We start from the raw sequence: 19,624 nt of genomic DNA on the forward strand, positions 1-19,624 counted from the left end.
CTGAGAAATGTTTTAAAGGCATCTCGGAGGTGCTGTTATACTGAGAATAAATCCTGAAGACAGTTTTCATCTTTAGCTCTTTGTAATCTAAATTCTGACGCACTTTACTGACAGAACCATCACCGTGTAAATAACAGCTGTCAATATCTGTCAGTCACGATGACACGCATCTCACTGAAGTCCATCACAGAGGGCTTGAAGGTGTGTTTTCCCCATCTTTAATCTCAAAGGCATAACTAATTAAAGCTTCTCCCAAACACTATATGAAAAGACTGTGGGGCACCAAACAACTTCCAAATTATACTGTACACATCCAATTAGTCTTATCAAATATAGACTTTGGGGGAAAAAAATATAAAGCAGCAGAACTTCTTTAAGCAGTGTTTTAATAAGCGTAGGTATCAATTTGTTCTCGGTGACGGATGTCTCATATTAAAATGGGATCGTTTAAATTTATTCACTGAAGATATAATGAGGAGACATCCTACTCAAGGCCATGAAAACAACTTGCAAAAGCCTGGCAGTCATCAGCACATGCTCGGCGAGGAAGCTGCATTACCCAAGTGGTGCAGAAAATTGCTGGGAAATAAATGGTGGAGATGAAAAGGTTATGCTTTCTCGTTTCCCCTCATCACACTAGTTTTCTTCTTGAGGGAAAAAAATGCACAGTGGAGTAAGATACGACCGCCTGAGGAGTTCATCCGCAATGGCTTGCGTTCTCCCCGGGCCTCTGCATAACCTCTGGCTTATCAGGCATATTGATCCCAAGACTGGAAGCACTTGAAAACAGCACTGCAGTTGTTGTGGTTTTTAATGATACACATACATAAAAGCAAAGGAAATGTGTGCAATCAGTCCCTATTATTTATTTTCTTGTCTACAATACATGAGGAAAATAATAAAATGGGATCCTCACCTTTCCCAAAGCTGAGGTGTTTTGTTCTCACAACAGCTGATAATTTGAAGGTTTGGATTAATAGCAGCAATTTAAAAGTTGATGCTTTTTATTAATTATTCAAGTAATAATAGGATCATTGACTCCACATTCCTTAATAAGGATACTAATCTGCAGCTTGGCATTGGCCTTGACAAATTTAAGCTCAAAGCAGCACTAAATGAATCAGGACTGAGAATCTGCTGGGCCTGTGGAGCCCAGCTAGGATGTCATTTCACCGCGCACCCAAATTTTAATCCCCCAATTGTTGGTTTTAAATAGATCAGCTGTCACATGTGTCCCATAAGATTACCCCTCCCTGAGGAAAAAAAAAAATCCCCTGCATCCGAAAGATTCTCGCGGACAAACACGAAAGCGATTTCCTTTTTAATCATAAATCACAGTTGTGTAAAAATGACAATCATGTGACAATAATTAGGTTCACATTGCAACCCCTTGATTGAAAACCTAAGAAAAAATAAACAGAAGCTCTTGTTTCGTGTTGTGGGTGGACGGTCTATATTTGCGTTTGCTGTTTTTATCCTGTCTCTGAATGCTGTCTGCAGGCTCCACTGCTGTTAGGCGTTTCTGTAGTGTTGCAGTAAACCATCTGCGGCCTCAGTTGGTTTCCATGTGTCATTTCCATGGTGACATGTGTATGGTTGTCACATCCACTTGGTCTTAGAGCTCCTGGCGATCGTCCATCCGTCTGTCCATCCTTTTACTGGGGCTCAGTGTCTCTGGGGCGACTGCTTTTGTTCTGCTTTCGGTGCGTTTATGACGGTGATCTGGTGTTCAACACCTGAACAGTCTTGCGGCCGTAGTGCCAGTAGCTATAACCTGATGCAGTTGTAGTCACTGCTGTAATATACCTGCAACATGATAAATGACATGTGCTGTAATACACACCAAACTTTGCACTTAAAAATAATTTGACCAAATACTTTCAAAGTTAGAAAAAAGATGAAGGAGAGGTAAATCATTTTTATATTAATATTAAAAGAATAATAGAATTTGTTATCTTATTGTGGTGAGGAATGAATTAATCTCCAGTTTGTTATAAACATTAAATGTGTTGAATTTGAAAGTGTGACTATGCTGCCCCCAGTGGTCTTATGAAGAAAGACACATTGGCTAAAGAAAGAGTATGATGAGCTTTAACTGTAATTTACCCTCATTCATTTCTTAACCTGTTGTTTAACTTAAAACTCGATTTAATTGGAAAAATTTATTATAACTGTATATACTATCTTTAGATATTCGATATAGTCTGTTTAATCAACCACAGCAAACAAAAGCATTTACGATTTGTCTTACAACTCTAAAATCTAACTAAATAAAAGCCCATAGTTTCATATCAGTAATCCAAACTGTAAGGCTTGTAAATCAATTACGATGCTCAGTTCAACAGTCCACTGAAGTAGATTTGTAAAAATGTAGGTTACTATGGCACAACATGTTTGTCATTGGTCTGATTTCTACTCAAGCTCACTCTGAGGTGCGGACTGAAATGAGTCAGTACACTTAACCTGAACAACGTGCTGCAACAAACAGCATTTATGTGCTTGACTGAGATGAGACCATTTGCATCCCTTGTACAATTTTTTTTTTTTTTGGTTGTACCACCAGACTGAAAGGAAAAGGACATTTTGGATATGAAAGCTAAGTGGATGAAACTGCGATTGCATAAATAATGTGGAGCGTGTGGTTTACCATAAGCACTGCAGCAGGATGCTGTCTGTATACTGGAAGACCGGAGCGGCCAAAGAAGCTGCAACCAGACAGAGCTGAATGGCCGTGTTAATCTATTGAAAAAGAACATGAATCATGAATAAAATAAAAGTCAGAAAAGAAAGATGAAGCAAGATGCACAACAGGCTGTGTAAAGGTGCTGATGAGTAGCCTAAAGGCATTAATCATTTATTGTTTAGTAACTTTTGCTTATTGAGTGTAAAGATTAGTAAACTCTGTAAAACTACATCAGCGGTGCTCCTAACACGTGTAGAGGTAAAACTACATTACAAACACTTCATGGTGAAAGGTCTTCTACAGTTTTTCCAATCGGTAAAGAGCAGAGTGCATGGTTGTACATCTCACCTTGCTGATGAGTGTGGGCTTGAGCTGGGCAGTAGTATAGCAGGGGTTAAAAAACTTGGTGAGGGTCACCTGCAGAAATAAGAGGAGGAAACTGTAGATTCAGTATTACAGATACACACAATGCAGTCCAGAATCACTGTGGCCCCAAAATAGTAAAGAGCAGTTAAGATTTACTTTAGTAATATTCATCACGTTTTTGGTAGAAGACAACATAAATTGTTATATAGATTTATTTATTCATGTTTTTCAACTTACAAATCAATACATATTTTCTATTCTTACATAATATCTGAGTAATCAAAGTAAACCTCTGTTTACTGCACTATAAACCTCTTAAAGTATGCTTAAAAAGAACAAAGAAACCAAAATAAATATATACAAAATAAAATATTATTGTTTGAACGTAAATATACTCAGCAAGCGCGCTGCCTTGACAGAGGGTTGCACTCTCGAAGTGCTTCCTTTCAATTAAAATGCATTATAAATACAGGGATGGATGGGTATAAATAATATAATTACTAAAATCAACTGTGCCATTTTTGGCAGTGAGGACTACATTGCAAGCACCCTCTGCTGCACCCACAGTTTAGCTGCAGCAAACTTCTGTACAGTGCACATGAAAATATCTTGAAATTTGAGTGTCTACATGGCATTTAAATAGAAGATCCTCAGTTAAAGTTTAGTTTTTTAGAATGATATGTCTCACCGGTGGAGGTACCGTCTTGTATCTGACCCAGAAGACAGCAGCTATCAAACCAATGTCTCTGAAAATCACTAGAGCTGTCAGTGGAGCTGAAACAGAAGTCCACAGTTAAAAATCTTATATCCTTGTTTGAGACAGGAAGAAAACACAGAAATACACTGAGTATTATACCTGGTATAAGTTCAGCATAGGTGAGACTGACATATAAAATACTGATGAGAATCTTGTCAGCCAGTGGGTCGAGAGCACTGCCCAGTGCCGACTTTTGAGTGGGCCACGTTCTGGCAATGTAACCATCCAACTGAGTAAGAGAGAATGAGACAGAAAAATGAATAAATAAAGATGTAAATTCATTGTGGTACAAGTTTCTAAGCTGAGCTAAGTAAGACAACTAAAAGGTTCGGGGCAGATCAGAATGCAGTGAGTCCCAATTTAAAAGCCTAATTAACTTTATTTGCATCTCATGCATCTTGATCTTGACTTGATACACAAATAGTAAATATTTCAACTACCACGTTTTTAAAAATATTTTTACAGGTGCATCATTGACATGTGTTAAATGTCCAAAACTGTTTGCAATCCTCAGAAGCTGAAAATGAGTTTACAAGATTTCCTTGTACAGGTATGCAACTCCAGACTGGAACCACACACCTGTGCAGGAAGTGCTTTAGTGTAAATGTCCGTTTATGTGTAGATTACCAGGTCAGTAGCTCCGGCCAGCGCAAACAGAGCCAAACTGAGGTGAAATTTCTGCTGGATGATCAGATGACCAAGGAATGGAGCCAGCAAAATCCGACACACACATAACAGGTTGGGGATTGTCCATGGATTCTCATACTGAAGAAAAAAAATAAGTAAATATTACGACAGAGTTTACAGCTAGAGCTATTAAGAAAAAAAAAATCATCACAGAACTTGCTTCAGATCAGTCAGCCTAAATCTTTTCTAGCAGCTGTTCTCAGTAATGTGTGCAATATATATCGATTCTGCATTGGCCTTATAAACAAATAAGATGACATTTACCAATGGCAGGAATTTATATTTTCTCTAATGACTCAAATCAATTTTATGTTGGCAAATGCAATAGTTAGCTTTAAAACAGTTTTTTAAATAATGATTTATTTGTTTCCCTTATGAGTAGAGGACCTACAACAGGATACAAGATGGTGACAGTTAAATAAAAATAAGAGACTCCATTTTTTATCAGGTCCAAGGAATATGAACGTGTACCAATGTGACTTATCACTACGATTCATCTAAAACAGTAGGGGAGAAAATAGTTGGTGATATTGTTGTTCTACAGTCACAGAACTTAAATTTTCCTAGAGGACAAAAAAACCCAATAGTGACCAAGTAAAGCTCGATTTAAGACTGCAGGAGATCTACTTCATAACTGAAAACTCCTTTTATCCCTACACCACAACCTTCCACACCATTCAAGTCACAGTGGTATTTAGTAATTAAAAGCTTATGTTAAGCTGGGTCATATGGCGGTTAACACTGCTGTGTCATAGGACGAAGGTTCTGGGTTTAAATCCAGTCTGCAGAGTTTATGTGTGGAGTTTGCATGTTGTTTGTCTGCATGGGATTTCTCCAGGTACTCTGGCTTCAAAAACGTTGTTCATTGGTGATTCTATAAACTGGCTCTAGGTGTGAGTATCAATGGTTAACATTCTTTTTGTGTTATCCCCGCAACAATCTTGTGACCATAAACCTCTATGACCGCTGACATGGGCTCCAGCCCACCGCAACAAGTGGAAGAAAATGGACTGATGGGTATTTTAAACATGCCATTTTTATGTACAGGAAAAACTATTTACTTGTGGACTTGTATTCATTAAACCTAATAAGGCTGTTTTACGAGGAAACGTACTGTAAAAAATCTTGACATTTAAACCTCTGGGTTCACAGAGTCCATTGGGCCAGTAAATGACCCAGGGTTTGGGATAGCTCACAAACACAAAAATCCAGTTTCTCTTTTCTGGAACAAAGCCCAGTGCTCCCTCTTCAGTGGAAAATTACCCACAAAGCTCTTCTAGTGTGACCAATGATTACACTATTGTAAATTCTACTTAAGCAACTGTGTGTTTCTTCATGTTTTGGTCATGTTATGGTCATTGTTCCTTTTAAAAGTATAAACCATTGCACCGTTTTGGCCAGCAACTGATGAACACACGAGTTACACTTTATTAATTGTTGTACAACATGCATCTACGGTGCCTACCCCCTTCTGTGAAGTTCATACTCCTGTCACCTCTGTACTCACCAGCTCTTTGAACTTGAACAGTCCGTGTCCCGGTACCGTGCCGGCGTCACCCCTCTCCTCTCCGGTAGAACTGTCCGGCTTCTCGTCGGTCTTTCCACTGCACAGTCCTCGAGCGCTCGGGGACAGCAGAGAACGGAAACTGGCCGCATACCGCTCGTGACCTCCCTGGGTCATGGGTATAGGTCCTTGCACGTGCCATGGAGTCTGCTTTCCCTGCTGGAGGACCCCACTCCAACACGCGACACGGCTGTCTGTCCCTTTGAGTCTCGCGAGGTACGAGCCGCTCACCTGAGGTCGTTTCAACCTAGCGAACTCCGTGACAGGTGTGTATCTGAGCCGCCATGATACGGGCTCCAGTAGGCACACGGGCGCACTCCGCGCGGACACCAGACAACGAACGTTTGTGTTGCGGCACAGCGGTGCAGAAATCCCCCGAAAACACAGCGTCATCATCTTCACGAGACTTACGTTACCGACCTGCTGGCCTCGTGCCGTTTCCCCGCGAGTTCATCGTGAAGTTAAAGACCCTGATGGTCAGAGCCGACGGGTACCCTCATCGAGCCAGCAGGCTGCCATGTTGCCGTAAATCGATACGGTACATGATGTCGTAAAACTTACTTTCCTTCAGCGTTTTTAATTTAAAAAGAGAGTCTCTTATTTAAATAAGTGGTGTATCAAGAGATAGAAAAATCAGATAATAGTCGGACTTGTCGTTAATAAATTGTAACAATTTCTTAAATAATAAGTAAATATTTAGCGTATTAGTCTTTTGAATTACAAATTAAAAGCATTTTCACTACCTCCCTTTTTGTAAAAACAAAACAAAAAACAACAACAAACAAAAGGCTGATTGTTCCACATCATTTAATAAAGTGCACCGCAGAGAGACAGAACGTAACCATGAACGTATGTTTAAGACAAAAATGAAAAGCAAATACTATACATCCAACAGGACACCCAATACTGAAGTCAATCTTTCAGAAAAATAAGAAATTTTATAATACAAGGGCAGCTTATTATGACACTATTATGGGTTGACGGGGTTATATTAGTGCCTTCTCTAAAATATAACCACAGACAAGCTTACATAAACATCATATACATATTATGTTCATTCTTCTGAAGTATTCTTTAAGTATTTGTAGAAAAAAATGGTAAGTAATCAGTTTTCTTTCATATTCAGTTTAGACAAAGTTGTGTAACTTAAAGGCAAAATTTGCAACTTTGCTTAAACTAAGGGTTGCCCGGTTCTGAAAATCTATCTTTATCTGGATTATGAATGAAATGTTAAGACAATATATCAATCTCAAGTCTAACATTTCTCTGGTTAGTGGGATATTGTCTTTACAAGAAGCTGTGGTAGCGGTAAAGATCAAGTTTCAGTATTTCCTTTTTTTTTTCAGCCTTGTTTTTGTTGTTCGTGGTTTTTTCTATCTCTTCTAATGGTCAAACTGCAGTCTCCATTTCTTTTGCTTTTTACAGAACATGGTCCAATGATCGACCTTTTGATAAAGTCTGCAGGTTTGAGCCTGTGAAAGCTGTAAGAAGTTAGATTGTTTGCAGTTGGTACAGCTTGGGCCCTTTCTTCAGCAGAAAACCTTGTTCATTCAGGGAACTCAAAAGGCCTTCGAAATCCATCACCTAGAAAGAATTAATGATTGACTTAATATAATTAAGAATTATACATTTAATGCAATTGAGCATATCGTTTTCATTCATGTTTAAGTATGAAATCACTAAGGTTTGTGGTGAGGAGGGGGAAGCCAACCTGTGTATAGTTACAAAAGGCAAAATATAAAGGTTTTGGAAAATCTTCTCTATATTAGGTACAAAGCTTTGTGTAAAAATCAAAAGTATTGTACACAATATCTGACCGATTTCAGTCAGTAAGGCACCATTAAAGATGTGCTGTGTTTGATAAAACATTTAGAGTTGGAGTTTTATTTCATTTTGGGATAATCAAGAGTTCTAACCCTTGCTGATGTGGTCTACATATTGGCTAAAGCAGTGTCTGTATATCTTTAAATCTTCCACATGCTTTTCTAATGTTTGTTTTTGCATTTTTATTCACAAAGAGCTTAAACAAGTCGATACCTTTTTCCTATTTTCCTTTAATAAAGTTTTTGTATCATGATGACATCCAAAGTAATTGCTCACAAATGGTGAGAGAACACTATTAATGTTTGTGTCTTTGCTTTATACTGTAAATCAGACACAGTATTTTTATTATTTATTATTTTATATTTCAGTGCTTTCACCTTAACGTTCACTCTGTCGGCAATGGATCGAAGCGTCTGTACGTCGAACTGCTTCTGACCGGTCCTCTGAGCGTGCTGGTGCAGTGCATTGACCAGTCGTTTTGCAGCACTGCGCTGACTCATACCAGACCCGAGCTGAGAGCGCTCAAAGTCCAGATTGCCGAGACCATCTGAATACGTGTTGGCCAGACTGAAAAACAAGACCCACAAAACGAAGGAGAGAGAAATTTACATGCAGGTGTGAGCAATTCAGACGTATTAATATTGTGAATATTATTTAACAAAAATATTAACACTTATCATCTTAGAGTTGGCTTTGGCCTATCATACTGTGCACATTATTACTAGTATGTATTTTCTGTGATATTAAAGTGTTGTATACCGTATCCCTGCAATAGCAACACCATGTATTTATGTTCCCCAGTGAAACAAGTCCAAGCATGTCTGACTGTAAGAGCTGTTTCAGTCTTCTATTACAATTTAGTTCCTAGAAAGGGAGCTACTTCAACAACCTCCAACAAAGCACAGTACTTTGCAAAATATGCAAGAAAACTGGTGGAAACAACAAATGTGTTTGAGGCAAAAACACCATTGAGAACAACCAGACTGCAAAGGAGGAGGAGCAGCTGGCGATGTGGAACTCAAGAGCAAACAGATGACTCAACTGAGCATTGCTAGCTCCGCTCCACATGACACTATTATGGATGGAGAGGGTTACATTAGTCCAATATTGTCCATATGACAATAAGCAAATGGTGGATGCAAATTACTGATGCAGTAACATGGTGGAAAGGCTTGGCTTTAATCAGCTAGTTAACAAGCACAAACCACGACATAAGAGGTACAAGTGTTGAGCAATGATTTTTATTTTTACTTTTATGCTTAGAGCCCTCACAACTATTGCGCTATAATGGTGTTGCTCCTGGCACCTTGGAGCAATTGATCAATACTTCAAATGAGGTAATGTGTCATCAAAGGCAGCAGCTAACTGAAAGGACAGAAAACGCATTTCATTTTCCTACATTTATAAATGCTATTGCCTACAAGCTGTGAGCATCGATTGTTCGGCTTACCTGTGTTTCATGATCTCAACAACATCCTCAGCATCACTCTTAGTGGCTGTTTCTCTCAGCTCCAACTTGACTCTTGCCTACACAAAAACAGCTACCATGAGACACCAGCAGGAAACTGATCCCTTCTGTTCCCCAAAACTGTATTTTTACTTTGTGTATTCATCCATCACATTTTGCCAGGTGTGTTGAGAGAATGCACCGCTATCCAAACCTACCTCAGTTAGTCTAATTAATGACTCCAGCTGTCGTGTGGTGATTGGTGTGGCATCAGTAGGGTTTGCCTGAGCTCTCAGTGACAGGTAGAACTCCTGAAGGATTTGTGCTGCTTCAGGAGAGAGTTTGGGACGGACATACTGACGAGCGTAGCTGATGTACTTTCTTAAAAGGCACGTTGGAATGGGGTCTATACTTTCACCTGCAGGGATCTAGAAAAATATACACTTAATGCCTGAAAACAATTGCTTTTGTGTGATATCATTGTGATCCGTGTGCGCTGAGAGCAGACAGCGCATCTTTACCTGCAAACGTTCGGACAGTGGCATGTCAGAGTGCTCTAATAGGATTGAGGTCTGTAATTCAGTGTTATTTCTGGTAACTGTGGCACTGCTGGTTCTGCCTCTCCCGGACCTATTCGCCATGACATGCTCCGACAGCTGGCGGTCATGTGACTCGTCTGGGATGTCCAGGAGCAGGAAAACAACATCAAAACGAGAGAGGAGAGCTGATCCCATTCTATACAGAAAAAGAGTACACAAATGTAAATACAAGTCACATACTATACAATCTGCTGTATCCTCCATCTTTAACTTACTTCAGATTTTCAGAGACTGTTTTGCCTCTGTTGTAATGTCCTCCAACTGGGTTTGCAGCAGCCACAACTGAGGTTCTAGCAGGCAGAGAGGAAACTATACCAGCCTTCGCCAGACTCACAGATTGTTGCTCCATTGCTTCTAGCAGAGCCTGCTGCTGGTTGCCCATCTTGTCAAACTCATCAATGCAGCAAAGACCTAAATAAACAAGTAAAAAAGAAACGCAAGCAACTAACTGTGACACATGTGAAGCAAAAAGATTCCCCTGCAGGCTGAAAGGCTTGTCTGATAATTTGAGCCTGGCAAACTAAGTGAAAGTGGTCAAAGCAGTGGAGGAATACTTTGTGGAAGATGCTGTGAAGTTAAAAGAAATATAAATAATACTTTATACATGTTTTTTTAAGAAATATGGCTAGATACCAAAGTGCAATTACCTCAAAGCCACTAGAACAGGTCGCAATGTTTTATGTTCACAGCACATTAAAATATGCTTAAAAACAAATTTCCCACCTTGGTCTGCCAAAACCAAAGCACCGGCCTCCAGAGCATAATCCCCTGTTCCTGCATCTCGAGATAAACTTACTGTGAGTCCTAAAGAAAAACAGAAAAACTGTAAAGATCACATTGCTAATTTGACTATATTTAACCAAATACTTAATGACTACTGTATAACAAATTAGTTAAGAAGTTTTCTACTTTAACACATTGTACCTGTGGTGCTGGTACTGTTGCCACAAACATAGATACCCCTGGGAGCCACGTTACACACTGCCTATGCAGAGTAAAAGACAAACGTAGAGCATAGTACTAGGTCGAAGAAGAACATATCAAAGTTTCAAAAAGGAAATACACAGCACAATACACAGTCTCAGCTTATGAGTCATCAACATAGCGCTGTTGACATGACATTAGTATTCATTTCTCTACGCAAAGTCCTCTAAGTTACCTGTAACATCTGACTCTTTCCCAGTCCGGGGTCTCCCACTATTAGGATGTGGGGGTCTGCTCTCACTGGAATGCTATTCTTGCCTGTTTGTTTCTGTCTGCCTCCAAACAAAACCAAAGCAAGGGCAGCTTTCACCAGCTGCAGATACACAAAGACACAAGAATTACACGAGACATAAGATGTTAGACTAAACTTTAGCATTGCAAGTAAGACCTCATTAGCAGCAGTGAAACTGATAAAAGTAGAGGTAGTTAAAGCAGATGAGTTTAAATACCTCGGGTCAACTATCCGAAGCAATGGACAGAGTACAAGAGAGGTGAAGAAGAGAGTGCAGGCAGGGTGGAGTGGATGGAGTCAGGGCTGATTTGTGACAGAAGGACAGCAGCAAGAGTGAAAGGCAAGGTTTACAAGTTGTAGTGAAAACTACTTTGAACTATAATGTATGGTTTGGAGACCATGACAGAGAAAGGCAGAGCCAAAGGGGTTTGGGTTTTCATTGGGAGTGATCAGTATGGACAGGAGTAGAAATGAATATATCAGTGACACATCTCAGGTCAAACACTTTGGAGATAAAGTTAGAGGGGTAAGGTTGAGATCTTTTGGACAGGGAAGAGAGAGTAGATACACTGGATGGATACCGAATATGGAGCTGCCAGGCAGGAGCAAAGGAGGAAGATCATGGAGATAGATCATGAATATAGCAAAGGAGGACAAACAGATGGGATGACAGAGGATGATATTAGTGATAGGATGAGATGGAGTTAGACGATCCGCTGATGTGAGCCCTGACGGGAAAGAAGTAGTAATTTCTAATGAAAAGCTTGTTAGTGTACTCAGTCTTGCGGAACTCACCAGATGGCCGTAGATGACAGGACACAAAGAGCTGTAAAAACAAGTGGACGCAATTAGTTAAAATATGTTGATGTGCAGTAGTAGCATGCCATCATCATCAAAAAGTACATTTTTGGATGACTGAAGAATTTTATAGTTCTAAATCCTGACAAAAATAAAATAAATAATCAAGCTAACTAGATAACTTGAGATTAAATTGTTAAAATTGACTCATCGCCATACCATTCAAACACCATTGTTTGGACAAAAATTTAATAAATAGATGCTGCGATAACTCTTAGAACAATACTACATGAAACTAGGTAGCTGCATTAAATGCAGTAAGTAATCATCTTACTGCACTATAAGTCGCAGCAAGTCAGGCTGTGACTGGATCTCCTGAATAGCATACAGTTCCTTCAGACTGAACTCTTCCCCACCACAGCGATCTTCAACTGTCCCGCTTGAACCTTGACCTCCCATCTTGGACTGCTTGCCTAAATATTTAGAAAAAGTTCCAGTTCATTAAATACTTAAAAGACTAAAGCCTATTAATATAAATGTGAAGGTCTCAAAGAGAATACCTTTTGTATTGCTGACAGAAGTAGCTTCAATGTAGAGGAGGAACATACACTGATCCTTATTTCCTCTAGAACTGCCTGGACCTAAAAAGCACAGTCAAACTATATTTGATGTCTAAGTAGGAGGGCACTTCTTCCAGCAAACTCCAACTTCAAAGGCTTAGAGTTTTTGTTGAATAAATGCTTGATTTAGTTGAGACATTTTTTATAATTCACTACACATTTAGAATTAGAGACTGCACCGGTATTTCTTTGGCTTAACTTTTCACAATGATCAGAATGTGTGTTTTTGTACCATCATTGCTAACTCTCACTATCCCTGTCACAGTAACAGTGTCTCCAGGTACACAGCTGTCACAGAGGTCAGAGGTCAGGTGACACTCCACTGTCCGTGGGATTCGTCCAGTCTCCCTCTGCTCTCCACTTATCAACTCCTGCACCCTGAAGTGGCACAAAATAATTCAAATTCAATTGATCAGGGATTCATGACAAAGGTTATTTACACGAGATGTGACCTTTAAGGACAATACTTCATATCTGTGAACTGCTGATAAAGCACAATGTCCAGAGTGACACATGAAAACTACACACATATGCACAGTAAAGGGTACACACTAAATAATACAAGCAAAAAAACAAAAGGTAAAGTCCCTTAATATAAATGACTGATAACTTACATACAAAGATTCTTCATGAATCAACTTAAAATTAAATGTAAGTGACCTGGGGTTAGGGTGATTATAATATGGACCGGCAACAGAGTAGTTTACGGACATGCTGTATATACCTCAAAAATACATGCAACAGAAAGGCTTTTCTTTGGAGGAGCTTTCATGCATTTTTACATGTACATTTAGATAAGATAACCTTTATTAGTCCCACAGGTGGGAAATTTGTTAAATATCAGTAGATATCAGTACATGGCATCCTTTCCCGCTCTCAAATAACAACTGCAACAACCATTTTTGTTAGCTATGTCTTACTGTAGTTTTTCACTGTACATGATATACTCACTTGATGATCTGCCAGTCTACAGTCTGTGTAAGAGGAGAATTGCGGATGGGGATGAAGATATGACTGCGACAGTCTGGCTTTCCGCACTAGGTGATAAAACACAAACAAGAGATGTGTGAATGCTGACAAGAACGCCATATGCATGCATACAATTTAACTTACAGCCTTTATGTACAGGAAGAAAGTTGCAGAAAAAAGTTAGCGTATAAGTGTGCGTGTACATACTTTGGTAGGTGTAGTGTATTTCCCATGCTGCAGAGCTAGAGACAGTGTGGTCGAGCAGGTCCGACACCTGAAGGCCAACCTGGTGCATAGCGGTCTAATACTGCTCACTCTCACCACTGTTCCCTTCACACAAACTAGCCGGCCAAACACACTGGCACGTAACATTCGCAGTGGAGTCAGTGGCTCATAGTTATAGAGCCTGCAGGTAATTTACACAAATGCAGTCATCCGTATTTATTGTCATTCAAAGTGGCTGTCAAGAAAACAACTCATTCTTCACCGAATGAAATACCTCGCACTAATATGGGGAATATTGATGACTGGTGTAGCAACAGGAAACTCTTCCTCTTGCAGCTCAGCAGCTTGCTTCTCCAAATCCAGAGTCAACACCTGAATGATGTGCAGACAGTTTTCAGTCAGGGTTTGGGGTTTTTAGATTGAGAGAGACTGAGAATTTGAGCATTTGTTATAATATGAACATCATTAAGACTGTAACATCCCGCTAGCATAAAATGTGTGGTAGGGTCTTTTGTGCGTGTACCTGGTGAATAGCCAGTCCCAAACAGTTCAGCATCACCTCTGGTTGTTGTTTCAGTTGTGTGACTATGTCAGGAAGTGCCTGACGCACAGTTTTGTCTGCAATCAAGTCAGCATAATCAACCAGGACACTTCCCTGACGCTCAATTTCATCCTGTACACAAAAACAAAGTTCACTTTAAGTGACATGGAAACAGACAAAGAAAATAATATAGATGGATGAGAAATTAAAGGAACAAAAACATATTAAGTCTCTTAGTAGGATGCCACCAAGTAGTGCCATTGCTGTGACAAATGATAACTTAAAGAGCCAGTGTGTTGTGCACTGAGCTCATCTGACGAACCTTGTCAAACAGATGAATCCTGGAAGTGAAATATTTCTCAAACACTTTGATTTTCTCCACATTAGGTCCACTCTCTATAAATCCTGGACATAAAAAGACATGGAGATTACGGGCACAGACAAAGACAGATAATCCTGACTATTAAATGTGACGTCTTTCTAAAGTTTCCATTGTAACAGTGTGACAGGGACCCATTAATGCACACATACCATCTGTGAAGTAGAGTGTCCATCCTTTGTACGGACACAATGCATCAAGAGTAGTTTGACAAAGGACTGAAGAGACAGTTGAGCAGTTGGTTATTTTGTTGCAGCTGTTCATTCATTGCACAACCACAAATGTGTGGTTTTTTTTAGACAAAGCAGTAACTCTAATATGTAGCATGTATTCACCTCGTCTTTTTTCAATAGAAAAAGAAAAATATAGTTCTACTAATGGTTTCTTACAAAAAAAACACTGTCAGAAACTCACCTCTCTGCGCTCTGTAGGTATGGTTTCCTGCTCCACCTCTCCAACCTCCTCCGGATCCTCCTCTCCATGGTCTACCTCTCCATCCTCCACCACTACCTCGTCCTCTCCATCCACCACCACCACCACCACTACCTCCTCCTCTCCATCCACCGCCACCACTTCCACTCCCTCCTCTCCATCCACCGCCGCCACCACCACTTCCACTCCCTCCTCTCCATCCTCCCCTGCCTCCTCTAGAAGAGCCTCTCCTGGAATCCTGTCCACTCATTACTTTCCTAAGACAATGAAAGGAGGAACAAAAATAAGTGACAGTATTAACGAAACACAAAACACTGTAAATATGCACTACAGCAAATGTTGATATATGTTGTGTTGATTGGCTCTACTTTTCCAAGTCAACACTGCAGATTTAAGATCAACTTTAACATTTTAAAATACTGTTGGGTAACTTAACTGCCCTTCCGTTTTAAAAACCGTGAAATCCCTACAGATCTAACTACACATTTCAGGTTACAAAGCTGCGGGCTAATGTTTCATGTCTAATTTCTTTCTCTCCAACAGTTAGTAACGTTATCCTTATTAGCCAACTTACAACTACAATCATCGACTTTTCCCTACATGTTCCGTTCAAAAAGTGCCAACAGGTAAAAACACACCGCCTGCCTTTTCTTGAACAGAATGAGTAAAAAATCTTACAGTTTAAGAAAGTGCACAATATATTACTCCATAAACCAAAACTGCGTGTTTCGGTGTCTCAAAATTCACGCAGACTGATATTACCAAACAAAAATTCCCTCCAGGAAGAAGCTTCTTCTTTTAATGTTATTTTGTCAGATGTGCCTTTAAAGCGCTTTACTGCCCCCCAGAGGATAGCGAAACTACTACAGAATTCTTATTCGCCTGCCGCCCCCATACTCTGCATACTCTGAGCAGGAATTCAAACCCTGTCAGTTGCTCCAAAGATGTTTGATTTTACCCCGACACTTTCCTGCTGCTAAAACGAGCAGATTTACGAGGTAAGGATGATGATGATAATGATGATGCAAAGTGCAAACTGATTTCAGTATAAATAGAAGCATTAGAACTTGTAACCTCAAAACTGGAAGACTGACTCCAACATCAGAGGTCTATGTCCAGATTTTTCATTTCTCATCTTTTCCATAGAGCTCATTTCCACTGAAAACCTAAACATCTTCAGCTTTGGGGATTTGATACCTCCAGCTTAGCTTCCTGTTTTTATTTTGGTTAATGCTGCTGTATCCAAGCCATACATCTTAGCAGCTCTCCCTACCATCTTCCAGGCTTTCCCTTTCTCTTTTTTTGCAGTCATTCTGTCTCAAATGAGCCCTGACACTCACCTCCACCTACTCCACCTGCACTTCTTCTTCACCTTTCTTGTGGTGCACTGTCTGGTGCTTTGGATGGTTGAGTCCAGGTTTTTAAACTCATCCACCTTCATTGTCTCTACTACTTGTAGCTTTACCTTTCACCATTCATACACATGTATTCTGTGTTGCTGCTACTGGCTTTCATTCACCTTCTCTCCTGAGCACATCTCGACCTCTCCAGGGCCCTTCAACCTGCTCGCTACTCTCATTACAGATCACATTGTCGTTTGTGACCTGCCTGACCTCAACTTTCAGCCTGTCGATCACCACCATGAAAAAAAAAAGAGAGCAGATAAGAACCTTGATGTAAACCCACCCTCTCCTTCAACCCATGACTCACGCCTACCACATAACACAAAACAAAGCCCTCTGCCTCCATCTTCTGGACATTTTATGTCATTACATGAAATAGTAACTCATTTCAAGTTCAATTCAACATTATTGTACAAACAATCCATGTATACGTATTTTAGCTAGTTATTATAAAATTGGAAAAAAAGTCTTGAGTCACCTTTTATTCAGACTTCCTTGTACATATTGTAGTCTTTTTGTAACCTGTACAGTCATTGGTCGAGACCGGCAGATTTTGCAGAGTCAGAATCAGGATTTGAATGCATCATTGTGCTAAGCATATTTGCTCTTCAAAGATGAGCTCCATAGATTCTCTGTAGGCTCCTCTTGTTGTGTTTGTCCTTTTCTTTTCTTTCTTTCTTTATTGATTTCTATTATTATTATTCACATGAGTGCACTTGTAACACGGCAACGTCAGAGTTGAAGAAAAATAGCAAGGAAAAAGGGGTAAAATAGGTAAAAATATAATAACAAGAGGACCTGTAAGAAAACACATCAAAAGAAAAGCACCTGAAAAGTGAAAAAAAAATACATGCACTAACCAACAGTCTTGCTGTGTGTGTGTGTGTGTGTTTGTGATGAAATACTTGATAATAAGGGTGTGAAGGCGCAACAAAGCCCACCAGGAGCCAGAGACATGGAGAAAGACCCAGGGGGCTCAGGCCATCTGCAGCCCAAGACAGTACTGAAGACCCAAGGATACACATCTCAATGACAACTGTGTGCCCACACCAGAAGAAGGAGGGATGCCCCAGTCAGAACCCTCGCGGCCAAAGGGCAAGATCCCCAGAGAGTATACCGGATTACACAAGAACTGAACTGAAAATCAGCAGCAACAGGTTTTTGGTTCGGTTTTGATGGTTGTGGTTCAGAAAAGTACCATCAGATTTTGATCCGCAATGCAATGCCATCTGGAAAGTGTCTGATTACCAGTGGCCACGTTTTTCAACATTACAATGATCCCAAACACACTGCCAATGCACTACAAGCATACTCGGACAGAAAAACACACAATAAAACACTCAGTCATGGATTGGCCAACATTATTAAAACAGTGTGGAATCATCTTGACAACTGACAACAAAAATCAGCCAACATCCGAAGAACCTTGTGATGTCCTTCACGAAGTCTGGAGAACTATTCCTGAAGCCACTTAAATTAGCTTTGCTTAAAGGAGTTCAGGCTGTGTCAAATGTGTTAAAGAATAAAGGTGGACATACCAAATATTGACTGCCAAGCTTGTTTTTGTCATTTATGCTGCATTTGTATGTCTGATTACAGCTGTATATTTCAGTAAACATCTGAATCTATCTCTTATTTTCCTAGAAAAATATAAAGAAATGAGAGTGGTTCAAGCCTTTTTGCACACTTATTTTTTTTTACCAAAAGTAAAATAAACATGTTTGCTTTAAGTGTGTCTTCACACATACACAGCAAATTCAAACTCAGATGGTTTGAATAATTGTACCATTTAACCCAAAGAAAGATGTTTTTATGTATGTGATTTTCCATGTACCTTCATAAAATCACATATTTGCATTTCAAAACCTGCGAGGACCTCTGCGAATGGAAATTTATTCAAGATTAGTGAGATTTCACAGCTGAACTAGAAAAATACACATCCATCCAAACATCCATGTCAAAAAGAGGGGCAGATGCTTGGCCAAAAACAAGAAGCCAAATGTAGTTTAGAAAGTGACCAGAAAGTGTGTTCTTAAACTAAAAGTGGTCCACACAACAAAACCTGTTTGAAAGCACACGTTTTCTCTCTCTCACACACACACACCATCTCAAGGGAGTGGTTTTAAGGGGATAGAGAGATAGAATGAACAAGGGGAAAAATCAATACCTGAAGTACTGTGGCCTGGAGTAGTTAGCGGTAATAGCAGAGGGCTGAGAGGGATGGAGACACACACTCACTCACACACACAAACACACACACATACAGTAAAGGGAGACAGATTGTGAAACAGGTTGCTGCAGGTTGTTGCTAAGGTCAGAAACAACTCTTGTCAGGGAAGCAGACAAAGAAATAAAGACAGAGGGGGAGATATGTCCTCTAATTCTCTCCTATCATTATCCTCAAGGCACTGATAAATGAAATAAGGCTTTTTCCTTCGTGTGTGTGCCTTTGTGATGATAACAGGTCTTTTGTGGAGAGAGATGTAGAAACTGAAGTGCCGGGAGAGAGCTGAACCACCAGCAGTCGCCTCAGAGAGATGAATGCGTGGACTGCGCCTCTCGGCAAGGTATTTAATCTCTACTTGATCAATCAACAGCAAATCAGTGCGAATTCACAGCTATTTGGCAAACAAGGTGAAATCATTTTTCAGCAAAGTTTGTTTTTCAGCCAGACTCTAGAGTTAAGTAGACGATGAGTCACCCCCGCTGGGTTGTGACATGACAACAATATCTACAGCCTATGTCTAAAATGAGTCTGGGTGTCAGGAGAGACAGATTTCATTACTTATGGATGTGTTAGGGACGGGACAAGATGGCATAAAGTCAAACTGAGTTATTTTCACAGCAGCAATCCCCTATTTGGATGCTCTGCTGCTATGCGCAGCCATTTGCAGACTCTTCCTCTCGATGATTCAATCCGTTTCTCACCTGGAGTTTGAGTTTGCCACAGTGCTAACCCACAGAGTAACCATAATTTATTTTTTCCCCCCAATACAATGTCCCCATTGACATATAGGGCAATGATTTATATCAGATATACAATTTTGTTATGTTCCAAATGTCTTGTTTGCTGCGTCTGCAGCCATCAGCTCAGCAATAGATCAGCACCAAAGT

The 19,624-nt window shown here is 40.0% G+C and overlaps 2 protein-coding genes across 5 annotated transcripts; both read right to left on the minus strand.

The window, feature by feature from the left end:
- Nucleotides 1-793: 793 nt before the first annotated feature.
- On the minus strand, nucleotides 794-6,605 carry crls1 (cardiolipin synthase 1). The gene is made up of 7 exons (XM_085477053.1): nucleotides 6,001-6,605; nucleotides 4,434-4,571; nucleotides 3,906-4,035; nucleotides 3,738-3,823; nucleotides 3,032-3,100; nucleotides 2,648-2,739; nucleotides 794-1,806 (listed from the first exon to the last, which is right to left on the minus strand). The coding sequence occupies exons 1-7, from the start codon at nucleotides 6,451-6,453 to the stop codon at nucleotides 1,710-1,712; spliced, it is 1,065 nt and encodes a 354-aa protein (XP_085333179.1). The 5' UTR covers nucleotides 6,454-6,605; the 3' UTR covers nucleotides 794-1,709.
- A 242-nt stretch (nucleotides 6,606-6,847) lies between these two features.
- Nucleotides 6,848-17,043, minus strand: mcm8 (minichromosome maintenance 8 homologous recombination repair factor). 4 transcript variants are annotated; one of them, XM_085477058.1, is made up of 22 exons: nucleotides 16,989-17,043; nucleotides 16,627-16,733; nucleotides 15,090-15,364; nucleotides 14,828-14,893; nucleotides 14,619-14,701; nucleotides 14,279-14,428; nucleotides 14,030-14,127; nucleotides 13,738-13,936; nucleotides 13,513-13,598; nucleotides 12,794-12,939; nucleotides 12,502-12,582; nucleotides 12,276-12,414; nucleotides 11,939-11,969; nucleotides 11,087-11,224; nucleotides 10,852-10,912; nucleotides 10,651-10,731; nucleotides 10,143-10,338; nucleotides 9,850-10,063; nucleotides 9,547-9,756; nucleotides 9,332-9,408; nucleotides 8,259-8,448; nucleotides 6,848-7,641 (listed from the first exon to the last, which is right to left on the minus strand). In XM_085477058.1, exons 3-22 carry the CDS (start codon nucleotides 15,355-15,357, stop codon nucleotides 7,549-7,551), a joined length of 2,607 nt encoding a protein of 868 aa, XP_085333184.1. In that variant the 5' UTR covers nucleotides 15,358-15,364; nucleotides 16,627-16,733; nucleotides 16,989-17,043; the 3' UTR covers nucleotides 6,848-7,548. The 4 variants fall into 4 exon arrangements, with proteins under 4 accessions (XP_085333184.1, XP_085333183.1, XP_085333181.1 ...); XM_085477057.1 differs by lacking the exons at nucleotides 16,627-16,733; nucleotides 16,989-17,043 and adding an exon at nucleotides 15,786-15,913; XM_085477055.1 differs by lacking the exons at nucleotides 16,627-16,733; nucleotides 16,989-17,043 and adding an exon at nucleotides 15,708-15,913.
- Nucleotides 17,044-19,624: the final 2,581 nt, after the last annotated feature.

The sequence above is a fragment of the Copadichromis virginalis genome, linkage group LG13 (assembly GCF_057382275.1).
Source record: "Copadichromis virginalis isolate Kocher_CV1m ecotype Utaka linkage group LG13, C_Virginalis_male_GT1.1, whole genome shotgun sequence".
NCBI classification, from domain to species: Eukaryota; Metazoa; Chordata; class Actinopteri; order Cichliformes; family Cichlidae; genus Copadichromis; species Copadichromis virginalis.